The following is a 26,524-nucleotide window of genomic DNA, read 5'->3' as shown; positions in this document are numbered from 1 at the left end:
GTGGGATTGCGAGAAATTGTGACTACACGGGATGGCTTATTTGAGTGAAACCTCCTTCCTTATTCTTGTGCAACGAACGTTATGGCGTTTGGTGCGTTTTGTACCACATTTAGAAACCAGCTAGATCACCTATAGAATTCTACTTTGTCATATTTATTTAATTTAATTTAACAAGTGATTGTTGAATAGTTAATACTCGTTATTTCTCACAGACTTTCTGGGTAGAGTTGACGTTCTAAACGTGACTACATATTAATTTGATTTATGTAGATAAGAAGATAAAAGTTTAAAAAAAAAGTTTTACAATTGTTCCTGAGCAATCTTACCAATAGAAATAATTTATATTTGAGTATCAAACGAATACCTCCCTGCTAGAGGTTAGTTCTTGCAAGAGCTTTTATATGGTCAGTGGTGTTATCGAGGTTTAAAATTTTTCCTTAAATTTCTCTTTGAAAATCTATCAAAGTTTTATTTGGAAACGAATTCTCCAGGTAGTTTCTCATTTTTTAAGAAATTCCTCCAGCGATTCTTTCAGAAATCTTCCAGGGAATTTGTAAGAAATTCTGCTACGAATGCCTTCGGAGATTTTTCTGAGAAATCCTTCAGGCATTCTTAGCTCCCTTTCCAGTTTTCCTCCAAGTTTTCTAGGGATCACACAGATATAAAATTGGATTTTTTTTATTGAACCTTCTCTGAATTCCTTTCGATATTGATCCATGAATTTCTTTAGAAAATCTTCCGGGAATTCCTTTCAGAAAGTATTCCACGTATTTTTAAGTTCTTTAAATCATTTTCCATGCATAGTTTCAAAATTTCCTATAGAAATTCCATCGTATTTTTTGTTAGAGAATTCTCAAGAAAGTTTTCCAAAAATTCCTCTGGGAAAAGTTTCTTTAAACGAAACAGCCACGGATTCCTTCAGATATGCATTCAGCGACTGTTTAAGAAATTTAAAGGTTCCTCCAGAAATGAATTCAATGATTTCTTAAAAAAAATCAATGGAGATATTTTAATCTTCAGAGACTCTTAACAATTCTAGGGATTTCTTCAGGGTTCAGCAAAAGACTTCTTCAGAAGTTTTCTAATAAATTTTTCATTTTTCATTTTTCAAATTCCTTAGAAAATCCTGGGGATACATTTGGAAATTCCTAGAAGAAATTCTTGAATATTTTTTGAAGCAATTCCTGTATCACTTTTGATGGTATCTGATGAGGAATTCCTGAACAAATGCCTAGGTTATTACTTGGAAGGATACCTTAAGAAACACCCTCTCCTCCGAAAAAAAATAAAGACTTATGGAGGAATTCTAAGGAATAAATGCTCGAGAAACCTATGGAGGGATTTCTGGAAAAAATCTTTAGGGAAAATTCATGGGTAACAAAAATGTTTGCAAAAACCGCAGAAAAAGAAACTGGTGGAGTTCTTTAAAAATCCTTCAATAAATTTCTTTGAAGAACTCCTGAAGATACCTCTTAAGAAATTTCTCATACAATTTCTAAAGAGGTTTGTACACAAAAAAAAACCTAAACTTTTTCCTGGAGAAATTTCTGAAGGAATTCTTTCTTCAGATGTGATAAAAAATATCCTGGAGGAATTCTTTAGAGAAACTTTTTAATGCATTAAAAGATGTACTTTCGAAGGAATCTTTGAAGTAATACGTGAAAGTGCTACAGGCATTCATAGAAACATTTCTTTAAGATTTCAGAATTTGCTTCTGAAAAAAAAATCTGAAGGAATTTCGAATGAAGGGAAGAATAAACAATGCCTGGAGGTGTACCAAAAAAAAAAACTACTCTATAGATTAACGGCTACGCAGTCTTAGGGTTCAAAAAACGAGTTTTATTATTCACCCGACGTTTCGACACGGGGATAGTGTCTTCCTCAGGGGGAAACTGTAATTGGTACTTGACTTTAAACAGAGTTGTCTTTACAAAATTTGTCTGATTACTTACATAAATATTAACGTTTTTGGTCAAATGTTTTGTCTAACTTTAACTGTCTCGTTTTGTGTCGTTTTTGGTACATGCTGTAAGGTGGGTGTGTTTTAAATTAATTTTGTCATTTAGAAGTTTTAACTGTAAAATACCTTACACTTCGAAATCACTTAAACAGTTCAACGGTTTTTTGGCAATGGCGCAAATTTTCCCTCTTTAGCATACCCCCTTATTCGGAACTTTCATTTTGGTAGCTGTAATGCCCTATCGGAATAATCTAACTTTCGTCTAAATGGTCTTCGCTTCTAATTTTGTTGTGTCTGTCAATATTCTTTATACTGTGTAGTACACCTGCATATGTCGTACTTAGCCTGTCTATGTCTGTTCGTTTGTTGACTGTGTGTTCCGTGTTGGTAATATGACACATTTCGAGGAAAGGGAGTGTGGATTGTTTATTGCTGTGATCTATAATCTGTGTCTGGTCTAGGTTAAATCTATGGTTATGGTCTACGCAGTGTTGTATGAGTGCGGTTGTCGCTTCAACTAGTGCATTCGTTGCTGTGTCAGTATTTGTGTTGTCATTAATCATTTTTTCCAGTTTGTTTACGTTTGATCTGTGTCCAGCTAATCTTCGGTGCAAATTATTCCTAGTCATACCTATATAGCAATTATTGCAGTCATTACAGGGAATTTTGTAAATAACGTTACTAATTTCTTCCTTTCTTTTAGGGTACTTAACTATGGTGTGAAGTTCATTGATTGTACGTTGCTGTCTGGTCGTTATGGAGATATCTGGATAGTCTTTGGCTAGGATCTTAGCTATTCGTTGTGATAGAGTTGGTATGTAGGGAAGTGATCTGTATGTTTTTTCTTGTCTTGTTTCAGGTGGATCTTCGTGTACTTGCATGTTGGCGTCATGGATGGATCCTGTGGTTGTTTGATGATCGGTGCATGGTTCAGTTGGTGGATTAGTTGCTTGGTGGATTTCGATTTCGTCAATGTTGGCTCTGGATGTCGTCTGTGTGTGGGATCTGTGCAGTGCTGGGCTAATTGATGATTGCGGTGGCGGTTGACTGTGCGTGTTTCTGACGGTGGTGGTGGCGGCTGGTGGCGGTGGGGGTTGAGCGGGTGTGGGTGATTGCTGGCACGATGGTCGGCTGGGGGGGTTGGGCGGTGGATCGTCAGCCTGGCGGTTGTTGACGATCGACGGAGTTGGGTGGGTTTTTGTGGTGTACAGCTGCAGTAGTCGGTTAATTAACTGTTTTGGATATCCATTCTTGCGGAGGTGTTGATGGATTATTGTCGTTATTTCATCCATGGATTTGTTTTGTGTGAGTGAGCAAACCCTATGAATGAAATTTTTCGCCACATTCATTTTGTGTTTCGGCTGATGGAACGACTTGTAATTCAGCATTCTCCCTGAAGCGATGGGCTTGGCGTACCATTCCGTCGTTAAGGTCTGGTCCGGGTTTCTTATGACGGTCATGTCCAAAAACGCAAGTTTGCCATCCTGTTCGGTCTCAATGGTGAACTGCAGCCTAGGTTCTACGCCATTGAATGCGTCGAGCACCTGCTGCTCAGTGTTCCGCGGGATTACCATAAAGATATCGTCCACGTATTTCCAAAAGATTGTAGTCTCGAAAGGTAGAGAGCTCATAGCTTTAGTAATGACTGAGTCTAGGACGATATCTGCAGCAATTGGCGAGAGTGGGCTTCCCATGGCTGTTCCATATGTTTGTTTAAAGAATTGTCCTTCAAAGCAGAAGTAGCTCGCCCCCATGCAATACTCCACTATTTCCAAGAATAGATCCAGGTTGATTTCTGTTGTCACTTCGTTCCACCGTTCAATTATGTTCCTAATGACCAGGTGCCGTGGTACATTGGTGAACAGTGAAGTGACATCGAGGGAAATCATTATGTAGCCTTCGGGAATTTTGAAACCGTTAACTTCCTTGCAGAAATCGAACGAGCTGTATGTGCTGTACTGACTGCGAAGTGATGATTGGAGGATGTTAGCAACATACCTAGCCAGCTTGTATGTTGGGGCAGTTATGTTGGGGATTACCGGACGGAGTGGAAGGTTTTGTTTGTGGGACTTTGGCTGGCCGTATATCCTAGGGCAAATAGCGTTGTTTGAGGCCAGTTCGCGAGCCGTTCTGTAGTCAATAAGCTTCAGGTTTTGAAGTCTTTTGACTATGCTGTTGTTCCCCTTTTGGTAACTAGATGTGGGGTCTGCTCGTACCTTTTGGTATGTTGTTGTGTCGCTCACCAATGCTCGCATTTTTTGGTCATAATCCTCCCGCATCATGATGACGGTCCTGTTACCTTTGTCGGCAGACAAGACGCAGATCTCGGGGTGTTCTCGTAGATAGCTTTTTGTCTCATTGGAAGCAGCTACGCAAAACTTGGTCGTGGGATCACGCACCTCCACCATCGAGTGAAAACCGTGAATGAAATTTAACGTTACATTCACGATTCTACAACGGTTTCTGTCCTGCACGTCCTTGTCGGTATTGGTGAGCAAGACTCCTTCCACATCAGCAAAAAGGTGGTAGAATGGTACTTGCGCTAGCGATGTAGTGGGTAGTGCGAATCTAGGACCAAGACTCAGTAAGTGCAGAACGTTCGCCGGCACCTCTAACTCCGTCGCGTTGAGGATTGCGTGTTCGTTGTATGTGGGCTCCTCGTTGCTGTTTGGAGTTTGCAGCATGTTTGTGAGCTTTCTTGCTGTGCGCCCGTTCTGCCGATTCAACCAGTTGTTGTATGCCATCCGCTGGGTAGACAGGTACTCGTCCGTCACGCTTTCACTGGTTAGGGTTTGAATGTGGCATTTGATGGTATTCAGCTCCTGCGTGATCTGCTGCATCTTGTAGAAGGTCTGTTTGATTTCCAGGTTCAGGATGGCCTTTTTGAATCGGTTGATAGTCCTTTTTGCTGATGTGGAAGGAGTCTTGCTCACCAATACCGACAAGGACGTGCAGGACAGAAACCGTTGTAGAATCGTGAATGTAACGTTAAATTTCATTCACGGTTTTCACTCGATGGTGGAGGTGCGTGATCCCACGACCAAGTTTTGCGTAGCTGCTTCCAATGAGACAAAAAGCTATCTACGAGAACACCCCGAGATCTGCGTCTTGTCTGCCGACAAAGGTAACAGGACCGTCATCATGATGCGGGAGGATTATGACCAAAAAATGCGAGCATTGGTGAGCGACACAACAACATACCAAAAGGTACGAGCAGACCCCACATCTAGTTACCAAAAGGGGAACAACAGCATAGTCAAAAGACTTCAAAACCTGAAGCTTATTGACTACAGAACGGCTCGCGAACTGGCCTCAAACAACGCTATTTGCCCTAGGATATACGGCCAGCCAAAGTCCCACAAACAAAACCTTCCACTCCGTCCGGTAATCCCCAACATAACTGCCCCAACATACAAGCTGGCTAGGTATGTTGCTAACATCCTCCAATCATCACTTCGCAGTCAGTACAGCACATACAGCTCGTTCGATTTCTGCAAGGAAGTTAACGGTTTCAAAATTCCCGAAGGCTACATAATGATTTCCCTCGATGTCACTTCACTGTTCACCAATGTACCACGGCACCTGGTCATTAGGAACATAATTGAACGGTGGAACGAAGTGACAACAGAAATCAACCTGGATCTATTCTTGGAAATAGTGGAGTATTGCATGGGGGCGAGCTACTTCTGCTTTGAAGGACAATTCTTTAAACAAACATATGGAACAGCCATGGGAAGCCCACTCTCGCCAATTGCTGCAGATATCGTCCTAGACTCAGTCATTACTAAAGCTATGAGCTCTCTACCTTTCGAGACTACAATCTTTTGGAAATACGTGGACGATATCTTTATGGTAATCCCGCGGAACACTGAGCAGCAGGTGCTCGACGCATTCAATGGCGTAGAACCTAGGCTGCAGTTCACCATTGAGACCGAACAGGATGGCAAACTTGCGTTTTTGGACATGACCGTCATAAGAAACCCGGACCAGACCTTAACGACGGAATGGTACGCCAAGCCCATCGCTTCAGGGAGAATGCTGAATTACAAGTCGTTCCATCAGCCGAAACACAAAATGAATGTGGCGAAAAATTTCATTCATAGGGTTTGCTCACTCACACAAAACAAATCCATGGATGAAATAACGACAATAATCCATCAACACCTCCGCAAGAATGGATATCCAAAACAGTTAATTAACCGACTACTGCAGCTGTACACCACAAAAACCCACCCAACTCCGTCGATCGTCAACAACCGCCAGGCTGACGATCCACCGCCCAACCCCCCCAGCCGACCATCGTGCCAGCAATCACCCACACCCGCTCAACCCCCACCGCCACCAGCCGCCACCACCACCGTCAGAAACACGCACAGTCAACCGCCACCGCAATCATCAATTAGCCCAGCACTGCACAGATCCCACACACAGACGACATCCAGAGCCAACATTGACGAAATCGAAATCCACCAAGCAACTAATCCACCAACTGAACCATGCACCGATCATCAAACAACCACAGGATCCATCCATGACGCCAACATGCAAGTACACGAAGATCCACCTGAAACAAGACAAGAAAAAACATACAGATCACTTCCCTACATACCAACTCTATCACAACGAATAGCTAAGATCCTAGCCAAAGACTATCCAGATATCTCCATAACGACCAGACAGCAACGTACAATCAATGAACTTCACACCATAGTTAAGTACCCTAAAAGAAAGGAAGAAATTAGTAACGTTATTTACAAAATTCCCTGTAATGACTGCAATAATTGCTATATAGGTATGACTAGGAATAATTTGCACCGAAGATTAGCTGGACACAGATCAAACGTAAACAAACTGGAAAAAATGATTAATGACAACACAAATACTGACACAGCAACGAATGCACTAGTTGAAGCGACAACCGCACTCATACAACACTGCGTAGACCATAACCATAGATTTAACCTAGACCAGACACAGATTATAGATCACAGCAATAAACAATCCACACTCCCTTTCCTCGAAATGTGTCATATTACCAACACGGAACACACAGTCAACAAACGAACAGACATAGACAGGCTAAGTACGACATATGCAGGTGTACTACACAGTATAAAGAATATTGACAGACACAACAAAATTAGAAGCGAAGACCATTTAGACGAAAGTTAGATTATTCCGATAGGGCATTACAGCTACCAAAATGAAAGTTCCGAATAAGGGGGTATGCTAAAGAGGGAAAATTTGCGCCATTGCCAAAAAACCGTTGAACTGTTTAAGTGATTTCGAAGTGTAAGGTATTTTACAGTTAAAACTTCTAAATGACAAAATTAATTTAAAACACACCCACCTTACAGCATGTACCAAAAACGACACAAAACGAGACAGTTAAAGTTAGACAAAACATTTGACCAAAAACGTTAATATTTATGTAAGTAATCAGACAAATTTTGTAAAGACAACTCTGTTTAAAGTCAAGTACCAATTACAGTTTCCCCCTGAGGAAGACACTATCCCCGTGTCGAAACGTCGGGTGAATAATAAAACTCGTTTTTTGAACCCTAAGACTGCGTAGCCGTTAATCTATAGAGTCAAGATTACAGTCGATTCCCAACAGCAATATTCTCAATGGCAGCTATACAGCACTCCTTTTTCCGGTACATTGATGAAAACTTCGGTCACCTTACAGTGGACGCAATGAAAAAGTACGCGTCCGGCAACAGAAAACTGGCAAACCTAGAAAACCGGAAATCATTCCTCATCCGGTGCAGGCGACAAGGCGTTTTCCCCGCACACATCGTCAACTCTTTCAAGTGTGTGCACGAGCTTTTAGCGGACAACGGGCCGTATATCAATAAGATCGACAGGACTATCAACCGATTCAAAAAGGCCATCCTGAACCTGGAAATCAAACAGACCTTCTACAAGATGCAGCAGATCACGCAGGAGCTGAATACCATCAAATGCCACATTCAAACCCTAACCAGTGAAAGCGTGACGGACGAGTACCTGTCTACCCAGCGGATGGCATACAACAACTGGTTGAATCGGCAGAACGGGCGCACAGCAAGAAAGCTCACAAACATGCTGCAAACTCCAAACAGCAACGAGGAGCCCACATACAACGAACACGCAATCCTCAACGCGACGGAGTTAGAGGTGCCGGCGAACGTTCTGCACTTACTGAGTCTTGGTCCTAGATTCGCACTACCCACTACATCGCTAGCGCAAGTACCATTCTACCACCTTTTTGCTGATGTGGAAGGAGTCTTGCTCACCAATACCGACAAGGACGTGCAGGACAGAAACCGTTGTAGAATCGTGAATGTAACGTTAAATTTCATTCACGGTTTTCACTCGATGGTGGAGGTGCGTGATCCCACGACCAAGTTTTGCGTAGCTGCTTCCAATGAGACAAAAAGCTATCTACGAGAACACCCCGAGATCTGCGTCTTGTCTGCCGACAAAGGTAACAGGACCGTCATCATGATGCGGGAGGATTATGACCAAAAAATGCGAGCATTGGTGAGCGACACAACAACATACCAAAAGGTACGAGCAGACCCCACATCTAGTTACCAAAAGGGGAACAACAGCATAGTCAAAAGACTTCAAAACCTGAAGCTTATTGACTACAGAACGGCTCGCGAACTGGCCTCAAACAACGCTATTTGCCCTAGGATATACGGCCAGCCAAAGTCCCACAAACAAAACCTTCCACTCCGTCCGGTAATCCCCAACATAACTGCCCCAACATACAAGCTGGCTAGGTATGTTGCTAACATCCTCCAATCATCACTTCGCAGTCAGTACAGCACATACAGCTCGTTCGATTTCTGCAAGGAAGTTAACGGTTTCAAAATTCCCGAAGGCTACATAATGATTTCCCTCGATGTCACTTCACTGTTCACCAATGTACCACGGCACCTGGTCATTAGGAACATAATTGAACGGTGGAACGAAGTGACAACAGAAATCAACCTGGATCTATTCTTGGAAATAGTGGAGTATTGCATGGGGGCGAGCTACTTCTGCTTTGAAGGACAATTCTTTAAACAAACATATGGAACAGCCATGGGAAGCCCACTCTCGCCAATTGCTGCAGATATCGTCCTAGACTCAGTCATTACTAAAGCTATGAGCTCTCTACCTTTCGAGACTACAATCTTTTGGAAATACGTGGACGATATCTTTATGGTAATCCCGCGGAACACTGAGCAGCAGGTGCTCGACGCATTCAATGGCGTAGAACCTAGGCTGCAGTTCACCATTGAGACCGAACAGGATGGCAAACTTGCGTTTTTGGACATGACCGTCATAAGAAACCCGGACCAGACCTTAACGACGGAATGGTACGCCAAGCCCATCGCTTCAGGGAGAATGCTGAATTACAAGTCGTTCCATCAGCCGAAACACAAAATGAATGTGGCGAAAAATTTCATTCATAGGGTTTGCTCACTCACACAAAACAAATCCATGGATGAAATAACGACAATAATCCATCAACACCTCCGCAAGAATGGATATCCAAAACAGTTAATTAACCGACTACTGCAGCTGTACACCACAAAAACCCACCCAACTCCGTCGATCGTCAACAACCGCCAGGCTGACGATCCACCGCCCAACCCCCCCAGCCGACCATCGTGCCAGCAATCACCCACACCCGCTCAACCCCCACCGCCACCAGCCGCCACCACCACCGTCAGAAACACGCACAGTCAACCGCCACCGCAATCATCAATTAGCCCAGCACTGCACAGATCCCACACACAGACGACATCCAGAGCCAACATTGACGAAATCGAAATCCACCAAGCAACTAATCCACCAACTGAACCATGCACCGATCATCAAACAACCACAGGATCCATCCATGACGCCAACATGCAAGTACACGAAGATCCACCTGAAACAAGACAAGAAAAAACATACAGATCACTTCCCTACATACCAACTCTATCACAACGAATAGCTAAGATCCTAGCCAAAGACTATCCAGATATCTCCATAACGACCAGACAGCAACGTACAATCAATGAACTTCACACCATAGTTAAGTACCCTAAAAGAAAGGAAGAAATTAGTAACGTTATTTACAAAATTCCCTGTAATGACTGCAATAATTGCTATATAGGTATGACTAGGAATAATTTGCACCGAAGATTAGCTGGACACAGATCAAACGTAAACAAACTGGAAAAAATGATTAATGACAACACAAATACTGACACAGCAACGAATGCACTAGTTGAAGCGACAACCGCACTCATACAACACTGCGTAGACCATAACCATAGATTTAACCTAGACCAGACACAGATTATAGATCACAGCAATAAACAATCCACACTCCCTTTCCTCGAAATGTGTCATATTACCAACACGGAACACACAGTCAACAAACGAACAGACATAGACAGGCTAAGTACGACATATGCAGGTGTACTACACAGTATAAAGAATATTGACAGACACAACAAAATTAGAAGCGAAGACCATTTAGACGAAAGTTAGATTATTCCGATAGGGCATTACAGCTACCAAAATGAAAGTTCCGAATAAGGGGGTATGCTAAAGAGGGAAAATTTGCGCCATTGCCAAAAAACCGTTGAACTGTTTAAGTGATTTCGAAGTGTAAGGTATTTTACAGTTAAAACTTCTAAATGACAAAATTAATTTAAAACACACCCACCTTACAGCATGTACCAAAAACGACACAAAACGAGACAGTTAAAGTTAGACAAAACATTTGACCAAAAACGTTAATATTTATGTAAGTAATCAGACAAATTTTGTAAAGACAACTCTGTTTAAAGTCAAGTACCAATTACAGTTTCCCCCTGAGGAAGACACTATCCCCGTGTCGAAACGTCGGGTGAATAATAAAACTCGTTTTTTGAACCCTAAGACTGCGTAGCCGTTAATCTATAGAGTCAAGATTACAGTCGATTCCCAACAGCAAAAAAAACTACTGGAGAAACCTGTGCAGGAACTCACAGAAACAATTCTTGAAAATTTTCTAGAAGAGTTTCCAAATATATGTCCGAGAAAATCCCTGAATAAATGGAGCAATACCAGAGTAACCTCTGGAAAAATTCAAGCAATCATTTCCTGGTAATATTTCTGGAAAATAATCTGTATTTCTAACGGAAAACTGAAACCAATTGGAATGCCACGGATACATCCAGACAAGCAAAAAGATTTATAAGACATAGTGCTGAAAAAGCCAGGACCATACTAAATTTTTGTTTCTGTATTAACGAGATTTTTAGCCCTTGGCTAGTTCATCTCGAGACCCACGCTTTACTTCCCTTCCGAAGGAAGAACTCACATTTTGTGAGTTCGTCGAGAGTGAAATTCGATCCCAGATCCTCGGCGTGATAGTCACGTGCTTTAACCATCACACCAGATCCGCTCCACATACATACCTGAGGGTAATAACGGGCCTAATGACCGGTCACTGCCCCAGTAGGTACCATCTACACAAGATTGGAAAAATCCAATCATCTGAGTGTCGTTTTTGCCATCTTGAAAACGAAACCGCTGAACATTTACTCTGCAGCTGTGGAGAGCTATCCAATCAAAGATTGTTAATATTTGAAAAAGAGTTATTAGAGCCCTTGGAAGTTTGGCAAAGTGATCCTAACAGGATAATAGACTTTATAAAACGAGTTGTGCCTAGTTGGGAGCCAGTATTATATCAACCAATGTCCATCACAGCTCAATTGTGACAGGATAATCGATTAGCACCAAATTAAATATGGGTCATACCACAATATTCCTAAATAATGGACGCAGTGGTTAAAAAGCTCTAAAGATGAGGAAGAAAGAACGGAAAACCGTAGAGAAATTTCTGAAAGAATCTCCGAATCTTTGTGAAGAAAATCTCTTGGAATTGCATGTTTTTAAGAAACTTATGGAGGAATTTCTGGAAAACCCCCTGGAGAAGTTCCTAGAAGAATTTATTGAGAATTTTCTGTGAAATCCCAAAGGATATTTTCTGAAAAAAAATATGACAATTTTTGATATTAGAGGAATTCCTTCCGAAATGTTTGAAGTTAAACATGAAATAATACAAGTGTGTACTTACGTAATCCTTAAATCAATTTCCTATAGAATCCCTTGAAAAATCCCAGAAGAAATTTCGGAAGAAACCTGTGGGCCAGTTTCAAGATTAATCTTTAGAGACGTTTTTTGGGAAACTTTAGAAGAAGTGCCAAAAAACAATCCTATAGGAATGCCTGAAAGGATATTTAGAAGAATCCTTGGAGGAATTTTCAAAGACACCCATAGACTGGGATACATTTCGAAGGGATACTACGAGGAATCTTCAGAAGAATTCTTGCAAAAATCATTTGAAATCATTTTTCTGTAAACATTCCAATAAGAGTTCTCGGGCGGTGTCCCTGAAGGTAATCCTAGGGAATTTTCTAGAAATTTCAAGAAGAATTCTTGAAAAACTCGTAAAGGGAATTCCAGTAAGAATGTCCTTTCCGCGATCAATACAAATTTCGTGAATGCACGGAAGGAGAACCCGGAATACTTCTTCATCAGGCGCAATAGCGAATTTCATTTCCCCATACTGAAAAATTAAAGTTTCAATATAAAACTTCAAGTCGGTTGCGGACTATCTTATCGATTTTTTAGACTTTTTTTATTTTGCAGGGCTTTATTTGGGTCCATTTGCAACCATTTGTGACTATTCGGAATTGTGTATTCGAAATTTTGCCAAAATCGACACGGCCTAGTGTACCAGTATATGGGGCGCTGAAATTTGGAAACCTTGGATAACCAGCAGGGATGCCATATATACAGATTTTTCCTTATTATAAAGACTTTTGGGTTTTCATACAGATTTCGTTTTATATGAAATACAGATTCCACAGCAAAACCCTTTGATTGCTTCAAAAATATTTCCATGCATAATGGTTTGCAATATTGGCCATTAAAGCCCAAAACCGCATATTTTACACTATAAATTAAGGTACAGCTCAAAATTGTGACGTGAAGGAAGTCTGAGCCCGGATACGGATTCAGCGGCCCAAAATCTGTCAGAGACCAAGTCAGAGACACATAAGCTTGCTCTTGAGACAAAACAAACTGTTGCGCTGTGTTTTTGAGTTAGAGGGGCCATTTTATTTTTGTATGGGATACATATATTTCTCGCAAATTTTGTATGGGATACAGATTTTTTAAATGAGTGATACAGATTTTTCATCTGGCATCTTTGGAACTAGCTCTTATTTCACCATGACAGCATTGTATATGGTTTGATTATATACACCGTGTCCAATAAGTTCTCATACAAAATCAAAGTCAATTCATTTCACACCTGTAATCAGGATCCTCAAGGTAAACACATTTATTGAAAGGCTAACTAACATACATCTAATACAGCATATGTTTCGGAACCAACTGTCCTTTATCCTTCTCTGCTGATTGCTTATGTGTCGTAAGTCCACTTCAGCTGGCACGCACGTCATTTCATTGGTATTTCGTCGTACTTTAACGAGTAATGGTTTTAAGTTGAAACAAATTCGGTTTCTGTCCTCCCCATTGCTAGTAGCAACTATGACCAGAGCATGAGCATGAGCATGAGCATAGATGACCGTACTATTCGTAGTTGCTACTCCGTGCTTGACCAGAACAATCGAAGTTGCACAAGGAATCAACAGACGGAGCTTGGGAGTAGCTTACCGTCCTCAATGTGCATCTTCGAGAATTCCAAACTTTATTAGGTCAATAACGGCGCCGGCCACGTCCTTACGGTCATCGAGGAAGGAAAGGAATGTTATTATGACGTGCGTTGCTTACTAAAGACCGAGATCGCCTCTGCGTCTCCACGTCTGTCATGGAAAGGACTTTTTGTTAGTGGGGAGGGGAAAGGGCGCATGATATGAGTTCACTTTGGTAAGTGGAGTGATTCATGCAACCCTATTAATATCAAACCACTTATTTTCATTTGGACTAAAACAAAACACATGCCGACATCGAAGATGACGAACCATTCAGATAGTTTTCGAAGTGCGAAAATTAACGAAAGAGAAAATAAAGTGATTTGAACCAACGTGGCTTTGGAACTTGGGCCGACACTTGACGTGACGAACATTTCAATGTCTGTTGACTAAAATCGCAAAAAATGTTGTTTGTTGCATTTATCGTATCATAAATCGCCCCGTACGAAGATGAGCAGTCAAATAGACGACGACGACGACCGAATGAAAACGCGACCTGTACACTTTGCCTCCAAAAACTCACTAAATCGCCCCGTACGAAGATGAGCAGTCAAATAGACGACGACGACGACCGGATGAAAACGCGGCCTGTACACTTTGCCTCCAAAAACTCACTCTCGCAAAAATCTAGCAAAGCGAGCGCGCGAAACTTTACTGCTGCCGAACTACCGCACACTTCTGACTGCTTGGCGTCCCGTCGTCGGAGCCCCACAGAGGGAAGAGGAAAAAAAATCGCAAAAATCTAGCAAAGCGAGCGCGCGAAACTTTGCTGCTGCCGAACTACCGCACACTCCATTGCTAGTAGCAACTATGACCAGAAGAGAAAAAAAATAAGAGAACCTGTATTGGTAAAATACGAAGCCGTTTTATTTTGTACAAAATAAAACATAAATTTAAAAAAAAAAAAACGTCCATTTACCCGTTTCAATGAGATTTGTTGTGTTAAACAAGCATGGGTGCATCTTATCTGGTTGATTCACACCATTCTCACTTGTAAAACATGCTTGTATTCCTATTGTGGTAAATTTTGTCCAAAATTGGCGTTTTATGATGTTTATCTTTGATATAACGGTTATCTGCATGAAAATCAGTCCAAGTTGAGTTTACTTCCAAATTTCTTACCATATCACCACTAAAACTGTATTATTTTAGCCTTAGTATATCCATTTGGTACATAACTTGGGATACAAACTCAAAATTTATCCTTATGGACTCTATTTCACTACCGTAGAATGAAAAACTTTTCGGATATTTTTCTTGCGTGCCGGAGAAAACGCACTTCAGAAAACGGAAGTGTACTGTTAGGCTTATAAAAACAAATAGAAAATAAAGTTATTCTGAATCGTATGCTTTATTTAATCAGTATTATGTGGCCTTTCAATACACGCATTTACTTTGAAAATATGAATCATACATGTTAAATAAAATAATATTTTCGGAATTTGTATTTTGTATGAGAACTTATTGGACACGGTGTAATAAGGTGATGTTCCACAAGTAGATTTTATACAATATGTTCAGAACATTTACCATTTATATCAATTGAACCAATATCTCGTTTCGATCTTCATATCAAAATATGCAATCATTGAGTTTTTTTCACTACTCGGGTTGTGATCACCTTTTCTTATCAAAATATATATAATCACATTATTTTTTTTCCTTTCATTGCCGGTTATTTTGTTATTTGCTTTCGAATATATTTATGTTGAACTATTATTACTATCTCGAATTTTGACACGATGTTGAATTTTTTACTAATTTGATGGTATATTAGAAAAATAATGTCATCTCCATAACATTCTTCCGTGTTAACAATTTTAGTTACGTCAAAACTTAGACAATAAAGAGTCAACATTTCATTACATTCGGTTCATTGCATCCAGAGATATAACAAATCAATGTTAGCTTCAGGAGGTTAGGTTCAGGAAGTTTTCGTAAAGGAATTCTTCTTGATTTCCTTGAGCATAGAGTATCTGCAAAATAGTCATTGGCAGAGGATGCTTTCAGTTAAAACTGTTAAAGTACTCAAGCTGGTATCAGGCTTTGTCCCAGTGATGACGTTACACCAAGAGTAACATAATTCTAGAAGCTTGCCCGAAAATCTTGTATGCCATTTACATATTGAACACCAAAATCCAAGCATCTTCCTAATGAGCTACAAATTTCGTTCCATTCGTTACATAATCTCCATCACTACCATCTTTCAACTCCCAGCAACCACACAAAAACTCCCATCACCCCGACGTCGTCTTCGTCCATCGCTCAAAATGAAATCCCCGATCGAACCAAAAAAAAAATCCGAAGAAACCATCCTTCGAAAGCTGAAAATCCATTCCACCAAGATTAATGATACCTCCGGAGTTCATTAGCCCTTCCCCCTTATCGTTTCGTGTCATCTCCCCAGCCAGTACACTCCACTCAATTGATTATCTGCCGTCTATTTTTCACACTTTTTCACCCTCGTCTGCACACTCTCTACTGAAGAGAGACGACGATGGTGACTACGACGCCTATGACGAAGAACACACAAAGTTCGATAGTTCGGCTCGGCGGCGGCGGCGCTCGCCTAATGCCCAAACTAACAACACAACACTCACTCCGGTTTTCTCTTCGGTTTGCCCTGTCGTTACCTCACCACGCTTCACCCTTCGATCATCGTCAAAGGCGAACGCATCTCCTCCAAGCAGCCACGGCCAGAGCCAGAGCAAGTCGTAGGTAGTGCAGTGCAATGAACGCGTGTGCTGTAGACGGAGTACGGACCCGAAATTTCAATCCATCCAATTCGAGGGAAAAAATCCTCCTTCTGACCCTGCTGAGTCCGGGGATGAGCTCGTTCCGAGAACTAATCTACATCTAGTAGTGGAGACTGGAGATGCGGCGGGTGCGCTGCGCTGTTGAGAATGAGGGGTTCTTCGCTTTTGGGATTCAATCACGCTCAAAGCATCCCCAGAATTCGATCCAATTTTCCACTCGTGCCATGGCCTTAGGTTCCTCTCCATTCCACACTCTACTGCATGCTTGAACTGAACATTGATTGCTTCTTCTTCATTAGCCGCACGGGGTCCAATATCTTGCACATACTCCCACCCAAACTATGTGCCTAAAATTTTTGGGAAAGAAGCATTCTTCACACATTCATTACCGCCGGGTTTAGGTCTTGCCTCTCATTATGCTATGGCACATTGTTGGATTTTAGTGTTAGGGACGTGAGGAACATCATCGAAAGTTCGGTGGCAGTATTTAGGAAGTCTTTTCTTCGTCTTTACGAGTGTTTTGGAACTTTGCTTTCAACTGTGAACTACACTGTATTTACAGAATTTCTAAAATTTTGAATGATAACATTTAGGTGCTCTTTATCATAATGTTGTATCATTTTTTTACTTATTCATTTATTTGAGGCTCATGCGCCAACAGGCATAACGGAGTCGAATTCAGTTAATTTTTTTACAATTTCATGTTTTTCACTTATAAACTAAGTTAGTTTTTGGGAACCGTAAAACTCGCGGTTTGGTCGAGGTTAGGGGGAACAAAAATAGTTGAGGAAAGGATAGGGTGATGGAGGCATCTCGTTGACACGTAACAGCATGGTTTGGCGTATTGCTGCTGGTCAAACGTAGAGTGGACAAACAACCTGTAACAGACAACCTGTAACAACAAAAACTTCAGCTTGCTTCAAGAAGTTGTACACAAGCTTCATATACTTAAGATAATGTTGTATCATTTACTGAAAGAAGAAATAATCGATCCATTAATCCTCATGTATGAGTAAATGGGGTTTGTTACTTGCCCAACGTATAGACAAGGGGTTGAGTTGTCCACAACAGACCAAAAACAGTAGATTAGTTACTCCTGGAGAAAACCGCAACCTCATGCCGAAACGTTGGGCAGCAATCATAATTGAGGGGCCAAGATGCCAACAGGTGTAAGTGAACTTTTTGACGAATTTGAGTTGAGTATAACAAAAAAATCTTAAGATTCACGCTTTTCAGGACATTTTCAAAATTATTCTTATCTTGTTTAGAAAAATTACAAGAAAAATCGAAGAAAATTAGGTTGGTTTTGTTACTCCATACATTTTGTATAGGATAAAAACATTGTAGAAAATTCCGAGTCACGTTTACTCAAAATCCGGTTTTTGTCACTTACGCCGTTTTTTTTTTTTTTTTTTTTTTTTTTTTTTTTTTTTTTTTTTATGTCTTTATTATCGAGACTTTCAGCCCAAGGCTGGTTCGTCTGCACACGCCGTTTTGCTTCTAACCTCCTCTATTGCTTCCGATGCACCTATACTGCAAAGTCGTTTATATCTGGGGACAGCTTTCGAATGAGAATATGAAAATCTGCGATCATTTCCTGCCTGGCAGTCCCAAATGAAATCGAAAGATCAGATATCCTCTTTCGTATGGTATTACATCTTTTTCTGGCAATTTGTTAATCGCTTTCATTCCAAAAAGCTTTGTTGTTTGAAGTGTGAACTGAATTTCGAATAAATATAGATTCGAGGAGTTGATTTTGATATATATATATATTTTTAAATTATTATGTCGGACGGATTATGCTTCCACGAAAACTTTTCTGAACTAAAGTGATAAATACTTCTAATTCTCTGAAAAAGATGTAATACACAAGGAACGTCGAGTAAAGGAAAATAGCTGATCGTTCGATTGCATATGCGACTGCCAACCCAAAAATCACTCCAGCGCGTCTATATCCGTGTTTGAGCCGCAAACCCTATTCATTTTTCAGAGTTGTTGGTTTTTTTTAATATCCATGAGTTTCTTATGCTGTTTACGTAAAATTGGTCTTCACTCTCTGCAAGAAAAAAAAACACTTTATTTGAATTCAAGCTTTTTTAATAATTTTTAAATTAAGATTCTTCCAGATTTTTTCATCAGAATAACGCTGGTCTCTCTCTCTCTCTCTCTTCTTGGCGTAACGTCCTCATTGGGACAAAGCCTGCTTTTCAGCTTAGTGTTCTATGAGCACTTCCACAGTTATTAACTGAGAGCTTCCTCTGCCAATGACCATTTTGCATGCGTATATCGTGTGACAGGCACGAAGATACTCTATGCCCAAGGAAGTCAAGGAAATTTCCTTTACGAAAAGATCCTGGACCGACCGGGAATCGAACCCGTCACCCTCAGCATGGTCATGCTGAATACCCGTGCGTTTACCGCCTCGGCTATATGGGCCCGCTGGTACTATCTTATTTTTTCTTGGCGATTTTCTGAGCTTCTGTAGATGTTCCATATACAGGGTGTTAGGTTCGTGAGTGCAAACTTTTTAAGGGGTGATGGAGGACCATGAATGGTGAAATTAATTGTTTTACGCATATGGTCAAATCTCAACCGTTACGTAGTTATTGAACTTTCCATGTTTTGTACTATTATTGCCTTAACTGGCTATAACTTGAAAATGATCAAACTTATTGCAGTTCTTTTACTCTCATTCGAAAGATTATTAAATCTTCTATCAAATGAAATCTTTGAATCGATTGGTTTAGTTAAATAATCAAGTTTTTAGAGTAAAATTGCTCAAAGGTAGGGTTTTTAATTTGTTTTTGTCAATTATCTTTGAAAAACGCGTAATAAATTATAAATCTCTCTTAGGCAAAGTTGTGGCCCCGTTCCACTCTACAATTCGTTCTTTGACACCAAACGTCTACCTTTTCTTGCAATTGCAATTGCATTCACCGCTTAAAACGTTTGCACTCACGAACAGGGATGCCAGATGATTTTCTCAAAAATCTGTATCGGGTTTCAAAAAAATCTGTATTTGTCTGTATTATCAAACATTTATTTTGAGAATGTTGTAGTTTTCCGCCAAATTCAGATTTTTTCAACTTTAATCGACTTTTCTTACTAATCCCATTATTCTCAGAAATAATATGTATATTTTGTAGAATTTTAGGATTTTACCTAAAGTTGCCACATGACTCGAACTTTTGTCCCACTATGTGTACAATATGATTTCCAAATCTTTTTGCAAAAAGTTATACATGCTAAAGCATCTTCAAAATTTATCTAGTTACGCCCCAAAATAAAATACCGATTTCGATTTCATTACAATTCCATTCCATGCGTTGGAAGGACCATCGCATATTACTCATTTTTGATCAAAAACCAACATTTTGTCATAACTTTTCGAAATATTGATCATTTTTCAGTTGCAGTTCCTACAAAAAATCTCCTTGTAAAATTTACCAGATGGTGCACTGATTTTACTGGAAAATTTTCAGAGGTTTAACCAGAATTTGCTAAATTGACATTTACGGGGGATAGAAGAAAGGATAAGTAAGTTTACCATTGAAATAAAATACATTTATTTAACCATAAGGGGTGTTTTGTGAGCCAAAAAACATGTGGCGGAAAAATCTGTATCATATTTTGAAATCTGTATTTTATCTGTACTCTGTATCCTATCTGTGTCGACCTCCAAAAATCTGTATAATACAGAAAAATCCTAGGAAAAATCTGTATATCTGGCATCTCTGCTCACGAACCTAACACCCTATATAATTTCCACATGAGATCCCCAAGAATATATCTAATATCTCACTAGGGGTGCTAACAAAAATCCTCCTGGAGTTCCTAGTTGATTATATTATTATTTTTTTTTTCAAACATTCACCAAGAAGCCCTAAAAATGTCGGCAGATTTCTTCAGGTTTTTTTCTTATGAATTCTATCAAATCTAGACCAACATGTGAAAACGGCGGAAAAACAATTGCACGCCTTAGCTTCTTTCGTCTCTCCTGTTATTTTTTTTTTTATTTTTTCAGTGTCCTTAAACCTCGAAACTTTGTTGGGGTTTAAAGTCTTCAGAATATTCTACACTACATTCTACATTAAGTTACAACTTAATTTTCGTCAGATTTTTAACAGTTGCATCGGTTTAAGGTAAATACATATACCTTGAATTTTTAAAAGCACAAAACTGAAAAACCAACGTACGGCTTGCGCTGAAAAGTTGATCGAGTGGTCAACACCACGTTGTTTGAATCTTCAGATTTGTGCTCTTCAAAAAATCGAAGTTTGGGTTCGTCATATCTTCATCTGAATAATTTGGACAAACAATACTTTAGAAATATTCATTAAAAAACTGAACAATTTGTGCGTTTTTATTTAATTTTTATTTTTTGTTTTTTTACATAATAATCTAATTTAAGCACTGGGATTCAACTTATCATTCCTCAGGAAAAGTTTCAACAATGTCTGCTAAAAAAAATCAGGATTTTTATGCAGATATGCAGGTTTCATTTTTTTAAGAATGTGCATTTGATATTTTTTGCCTTTCTCGTACACCAAGGTGTACCGAAAGGCTATATGTTCACTCCAAAAACGAAAATTTGATAGAGCCCCCGGAGGGGTCAAGTGTTATATACCAATCGACTCAGCTCGACGAATTGAGATGATGTCTGTGTGTATGTATGTGTGTGTGTGTGTGTGTGTGTATGTATGTGTGTGTGTGTATGTGTACAAAAAGGTCACCTCATTTTTAGATAGTAAATATCAACCGATTTCAACGACCGATGGTTCATTCGACGGGGTACATTGTCCCATTGTTTCCTATTGAAAATGGTTCAGATCGGTCTAGCCGTTCCGGAGTTATGGCCATTTAGGTGTTCCGGACCGGTACCCCAGGAAGGGGCCAGATATGAAAATGCAACAAACCCATGCATGCGACCCATCAAACCACGGCATTTTCGATTATCTGATGAACGGGAAGTAGGAAAATAGTCTCTGACTATATCTGAACCGGTAGTGTTCCGGAACCGGTTCCGGGTGTCCCGCCGGAAGTGGCCTAATAAAAAAGTGAACATAACTCATGCATGCGACACGTCAAATAGCGGCTTTTTCGATAACCAGTTGAATGGTAATAGTTTCAGACCATGTTTGAACCGGTAGTATTCCGGAACCGGTTCCGGATGTCCTGCCGGAAGTGGCCAATTAAAAAAGTGTACCAAACCCAGGCATGCGACACATCAAAGAGCGGCCTTTTCGATAACCAGATGAATGGTAAGCAGGAAAATAGTTTCAAACCTCGTTTGAACCAGTAGTGTTCCGGAACCGGTTCCGGATGTCCTACCGGAAGTGGCCAATTAAAGAAGTGAACCAAACCCAGGCATGCGACACATCAAAGAGCGGCTTTTTCGATAACCAGATGAACGGCAAGCAGGAAAATAGTTTCAGACCATGTTTGAACCGGTAGTGTTCCGGAACCGGTTCCGAATGTCTTGCCGGAAGTGGCCAATTAAAAAGTGTACCAAACCCAGGCATGCGACACATCAAAGAGCGGCTTTTTCGATAACCAGATGAATGGTAAGCAGGAAAATAGTTTCAAACCTCGTTTGAACCGGTAGTGTTCCGGAACCGGTTCCTGATGTCCTGCCGGAAGTGGCCAATTAAAAGAGTGAACCAAACCATGGCATGCGACACATCAAAGAGCGGCTTGTTCGATAACCAGATGAACGGCAAGCAGGAAAATAGTAAAACAATAGTTGGACGAGAAAACTACTTTTTGCCTTTCTCGTACACCAAGGTGTACCGAAAGGCTATATGTTCACTCCAAAAACGAAAATTTGATAGAGCCCCCGGAGGGGTCAAGTGTTATATACCAATCGACTCAGCTCGACGAGTTGAGATGATGTCTGTGTGTATGTATGTGTGTGTGTGTGTATGTATGTGTGTGTGTGTATGTATGTGTGTGTGTGTGTGTGTGTATGTGTACAAAAAGGTCACCTCATTTTTAGATAGTAAATATCAACCGATTTCAACGACCGATGGTTCATTCGACGGGGTACATTGTCCCATTGTTTCCTATTGAAAATGGTTCAGATCGGTCCAGCCGTTCCGGAGTTATGGCCATTTAGGTGTTCCGGACCGGTACCCTAGGAAGGGGCCAGATATGAAAATGCAACAAACCCATGCATGCGACCCATCAAACCACGGCATTTTCGATTATCTGATGAACGGGAAGTAGGAAAATAGTCTCTGACTATATCTGAACCGGTAGTGTTCCGGAACCGGTTCCGGGTGTCCCGCCGGAAGTGGCCAAATAAAAAAGTGAACATAACGCATGCATGCGACACGTCAAATAGCGGCTTTTTCGATAACCAGTTGAATGGTAATAGTTTCAGACCATGTTTGAACCGGTAGTATTCCGGAACCGGTTCCGGATGTCCTGCCGGAAGTGGCCAATTAAAAAAGTGTACCAAACCCAGGCATGCGACACATCAAAGAGCGGCCTTTTCGATAACCAGATGAATGGTAAGCAGGATAATAGTTTCAAACCTCGTTTGAACCAGTAGTGTTCCGGAACCGGTTCCGGATGTCCTACCGGAAGTGGCCAATTAAAGAAGTGAACCAAACCCAGGCATGCGACACATCAAAGAGCGGCTTTTTCGATAACCAGATGAACGGCAAGCAGGAAAATAGTTTCAGACCATGTTTGAACCGGTAGTGTTCCGGAACCGGTTCCGGATGTCTTGCCGGAAGTGGCCAATTAAAAAGTGTACCAAACCCAGGCATGCGACACATCAAAGAGCGGCTTTTTCGATAACCAGATGAATGGTAAGCAGGAAAATAGTTTCAAACCTCGTTTGAACCGGTAGTGTTCCGGAACCGGTTCCTGATGTCCTGCCGGAAGTGGCCAATTAAAAGAGTGAACCAAACCCTGGCATGCGACACATCAAAGAGCGGCTTGTTCGATAACCAGATGAACGGCAAGCAGGAAAATAGTTTCAAACAATGTTTGAACCGGTAGTGTTCCGGAACCGGTTCCGGATGTCCTGCCTGAAGTGACCAATTAAAAAAATGAACCAAACCCATGCATACGAAACATCAAAGAGCGGCTTTTTCGATAACCAGATGAACGGTAAGCAAGAAAATAGTTTCAGACCATATCTGAACTAATTGTATTCCGGAACCGGTTCCGGATGTCCTGCCGGAAGTGGCCAATTAAAAAGGTGAACCAAACCCAGGAATGTGACACATCGAAGAGCGTCTTTTTCGATAACCAGATGAACGGTAAGCAGGAAAATAGTTTCATGCTGTATTTAAAGCGGTTGTCTTCCGGAACCGGTTCCAGGTGTCGCCTCGGAAGTGACCAATCAAAAAATTAAACCAAACCCATGCACGCGAAACATCAAATCATCAAAAATGTTCGTTAACCAGATAAACGGGCTGCAAGAAAATAATCTCTGACCACACTCAAGATTACCGGCAGTTCTGCAGAATCAGGGTTGGATCCATTGCTGAAATTACGCAGGTGAAAAAAATCGATGGAAGCGATTAATATGTGTAAAAGAACAAAATCTTGATGAAAATTTAAGCGCACTTGTCAAATTACACCATTTTAGATTCCTGAGGCGTCATTATACAGTAGGATGGGTCAACGTTGTATGGAAAAATTTAAATTTTATAGCACCAATCCCCTTTTGCGTCTAAAATTACTGCGAACAATTTTGATGCAACTGGTTGAGTCCTCGCGCTCTGTAACACGGTTGAAATTTGAATGAGCTTTAATAGGGGAAATTTCGCTTTCTTGCACTTTTTTTGCCAAATTTTACATGAATCTTATAACTAATGATAATATAGGCTAAAGTGCGCAGAAAAAAATTGCCGAAATGTCTTGATAATGATCGGCATCCAGTGCCAGTGAAGGTGGTCAAGCAGTCAACTGAGAGATTTGATATTTTTCAGCTCGGCCTATACGTTTAACATAGCGCCGGAATATGAGCCATCAATAAGTTTACAAATTCAATTATGGCTTTGATAAAATTCTTGCTTTTCTGAATAAGACTGACACAAATTTTGATTTTCTCTTAAGTCCAGAAGGGTCCCCCCTTGGAAATTTTGGTCGGAATTCAACATCTTGAAGATGTGCACAAATAAATAAACCAATATTTTTTTCAATTTTAAAGCGAAATTAGAGTCTTCCAGAAGTTTTTTTTTTTTATCAAAACCGATTAGTTAAGGCGAAACTGGAAGCCTTTCCGCATTTTTTGGTTTTTGATTTTTTATTAAATGAGGAAATGTTTCCAGTTTCGCGGTTTGGCTTAATTTTTTAAAGAATTTTTTCATCAAATACATTTATTATTTATCAACTCCACCCCACATTGACGAGTCAACGAGCACTGTGACAAAAGAAGAAAATCAGATTTATTCCGTTCTAGAGTATTCTCAGGATTCAGGAACACTTCGGCTTATGGCCGGAAAAATGTTGAGTACATATTCGACGAGAAAGGCACTATCACCACTAGGTGGATTAATCTGGGTTTTATGTTAATAGTTTTTCTCTGCATTTATTAAAAAAAGCGGGTAAACAATTGTGTTTTTTTTTAGTAATTCCACATAGCATCCCTCTGGAATCGTTTCAGAAATGTCTCACTTTTTTCTATTATTTTTTTAAAATTATTTTCGAAATGTGTCCACAATATTATACACAATTATTTAGACATCTCCAGTTTTTTACCCTTCCGAGTCACATATACCAATCAACTCAGCTCGACGAATTGAGCAAATGTCTGTATGTGTGTGTGTGTGTGTGTGTGTGTGTGTGTGTGTGTGTGTGTGTGTGTGTGTGTGTGTGTGTGTGTGTGTGTGTGTGTGTGTGTGTGTGTGTGTGTGTGTGTGTGTGTGTGTGTGTGTGTGTGTGTGTGTGTGTGTGTGTGTGTGTGTGTGTGTGTGTGTGTGTGTGTGTGTGTGTGTGTGTGTGTGTGTGTGTGTGTGTGTGTGTGTGTGTGTGTGTGTGTGTGTGTGTGTGTGTGTGTGTGTGTTACAAAAAATGCCACTCAAGATTCTCAGCCGTCTGTTGACCGATTTGAGTTCTCTTGGAAGCAAATGAAAGCTACTACATCCTAGTAGAACGCTATTGAATTTTATTTTGATTGGACGTTCGGTTACCGAGATATCTTTCAAAGAGTGCTAGGGAGTAGTACAACTTAATTATTTTAGATATTTTTGACAAAGTGTATCACCATAAATTTCTCAGCCGTCTATCAACCGATTTGGGTTCTTAAGGCCCGAAACGAAAGCTACTGCATCCTAGAAGAACGCTATAGAATTTCATTCCGATTGGACATTTTGTAACCGAGATATATTTCGGGGAGTACTTTGAAGTAATACAACTTAACTTTTTAAGAGGTCTTTTACAAAATGCTTCATAATAAATGAATCAGCCGTGTGTCAATCGATTTGAGTTCTCTCAGCACCAAATTAAAGCTACAGCATCCTAGTAGCTATTAAATTTCATGCCGTTTGGACATTTTGTTTCCGAGATATCTCTCCAGGAGTACTAAGGAGTAATAAAATTTACGATTTTGAGACAAAAAATCTGGTAGTTGAGCCCATGCTCGATGATTCTATTATGGAAAGCAATCAACTACAATATTTTCTAGAATGACCAAAAATCACAATCATGCATACGAATAATACAACAATAATTTTAATAAGTGTAAGAAGGGTTCTGTTCTGAACCAATGTTGTGAATTGTGGAATTGTTCGATTGAACTGATTGAACCCTAATCATAGAGCTACAATAATCTATGGAAGTTAAAATGTGATAGGTGTTCTTTGATCAAATTTTGCACTTGAGTGCGTAGTACTAGCAATACTTCGTTGTCAGTCACGTTGAATTCGGGAAATTAAGCAACCGTGAAAATTTTGTTAAATTTGTTAGAGGTTTTCACCCAAATGCCACCCAAAAAATCGAATGCGGAATTATTTTTGTTTCAAGTTTCGTCGTATTTTCTAATTACTTCTTCTTCTTCTTCTCTGTGGCTCAACGTTCCCACTGGAACTAGGCCTGCCTCACTTCAACTTAGT

At 40.3% G+C, this 26,524-nt stretch overlaps 3 protein-coding genes across 8 annotated transcripts in view; 2 read left to right on the top strand and 1 right to left on the bottom strand.

Moving 5' to 3' along the window:
• LOC115269977 (uncharacterized) overlaps positions 1 to 26,524 on the top strand; it is a 617,722-nt gene that overhangs the window by 56,682 nt on the left and 534,516 nt on the right. The gene's annotated exons all lie outside the window — the stretch shown is intronic.
• On the bottom strand, positions 5 to 5,076 carry LOC134288377 (uncharacterized). Of its 3 annotated transcripts, XM_062853061.1 has the most exons (3): positions 2,087 to 5,076; positions 1,953 to 2,026; positions 5 to 1,892 (listed from the first exon to the last, which is right to left on the bottom strand). In XM_062853061.1, the coding sequence occupies exon 1, from the start codon at positions 4,957 to 4,959 to the stop codon at positions 2,212 to 2,214; it is 2,748 nt and encodes a 915-aa protein (XP_062709045.1). In that variant the 5' UTR covers positions 4,960 to 5,076; the 3' UTR covers positions 5 to 1,892; positions 1,953 to 2,026; positions 2,087 to 2,211. The 3 variants fall into 3 exon arrangements, with proteins under 3 accessions (XP_062709045.1, XP_062709043.1, XP_062709044.1); XM_062853059.1 differs by having other exon boundaries at positions 1,953 to 5,076; XM_062853060.1 differs by having other exon boundaries at positions 5 to 2,026.
• Positions 7,138 to 15,275, top strand: LOC134288376 (uncharacterized). 4 transcript variants are annotated; one of them, XR_009997932.1, is made up of 3 exons: positions 7,138 to 10,602; positions 10,663 to 10,736; positions 10,797 to 15,275. XR_009997932.1 is itself a non-coding variant. In XM_062853058.1 (3 exons), exon 3 carries the CDS (start codon positions 7,589 to 7,591, stop codon positions 10,475 to 10,477), a length of 2,889 nt encoding a protein of 962 aa, XP_062709042.1. In that variant the 5' UTR covers positions 7,212 to 7,257; positions 7,318 to 7,391; positions 7,452 to 7,588; the 3' UTR covers positions 10,478 to 15,269. The 4 variants fall into 4 exon arrangements, 1 of the variants encoding a protein (XP_062709042.1); XM_062853058.1 differs by having other exon boundaries at positions 7,212 to 7,257; positions 7,318 to 7,391; positions 7,452 to 15,269; XR_009997931.1 differs by having other exon boundaries at positions 10,663 to 15,274.

Source organism: Aedes albopictus, chromosome 2, assembly GCF_035046485.1.
Source record: "Aedes albopictus strain Foshan chromosome 2, AalbF5, whole genome shotgun sequence".
NCBI classification, from domain to species: Eukaryota; Metazoa; Arthropoda; class Insecta; order Diptera; family Culicidae; genus Aedes; species Aedes albopictus.
Note: the sequence above shows the minus strand (reverse complement) of the source record. Positions and strands in the feature narration are given on the sequence as shown.

Coding starts and splice junctions, on each gene's coding strand:
- LOC134288377 (XM_062853059.1), bottom strand. CDS start 4,959: ATGAAATTTAACGTTACATTCACGATTCTACAACGGTTTCTGTCCTGC.
- LOC134288376 (XM_062853058.1), top strand. CDS start 7,589: ATGGCAGCTATACAGCACTCCTTTTTCCGGTACATTGATGAAAACTTC.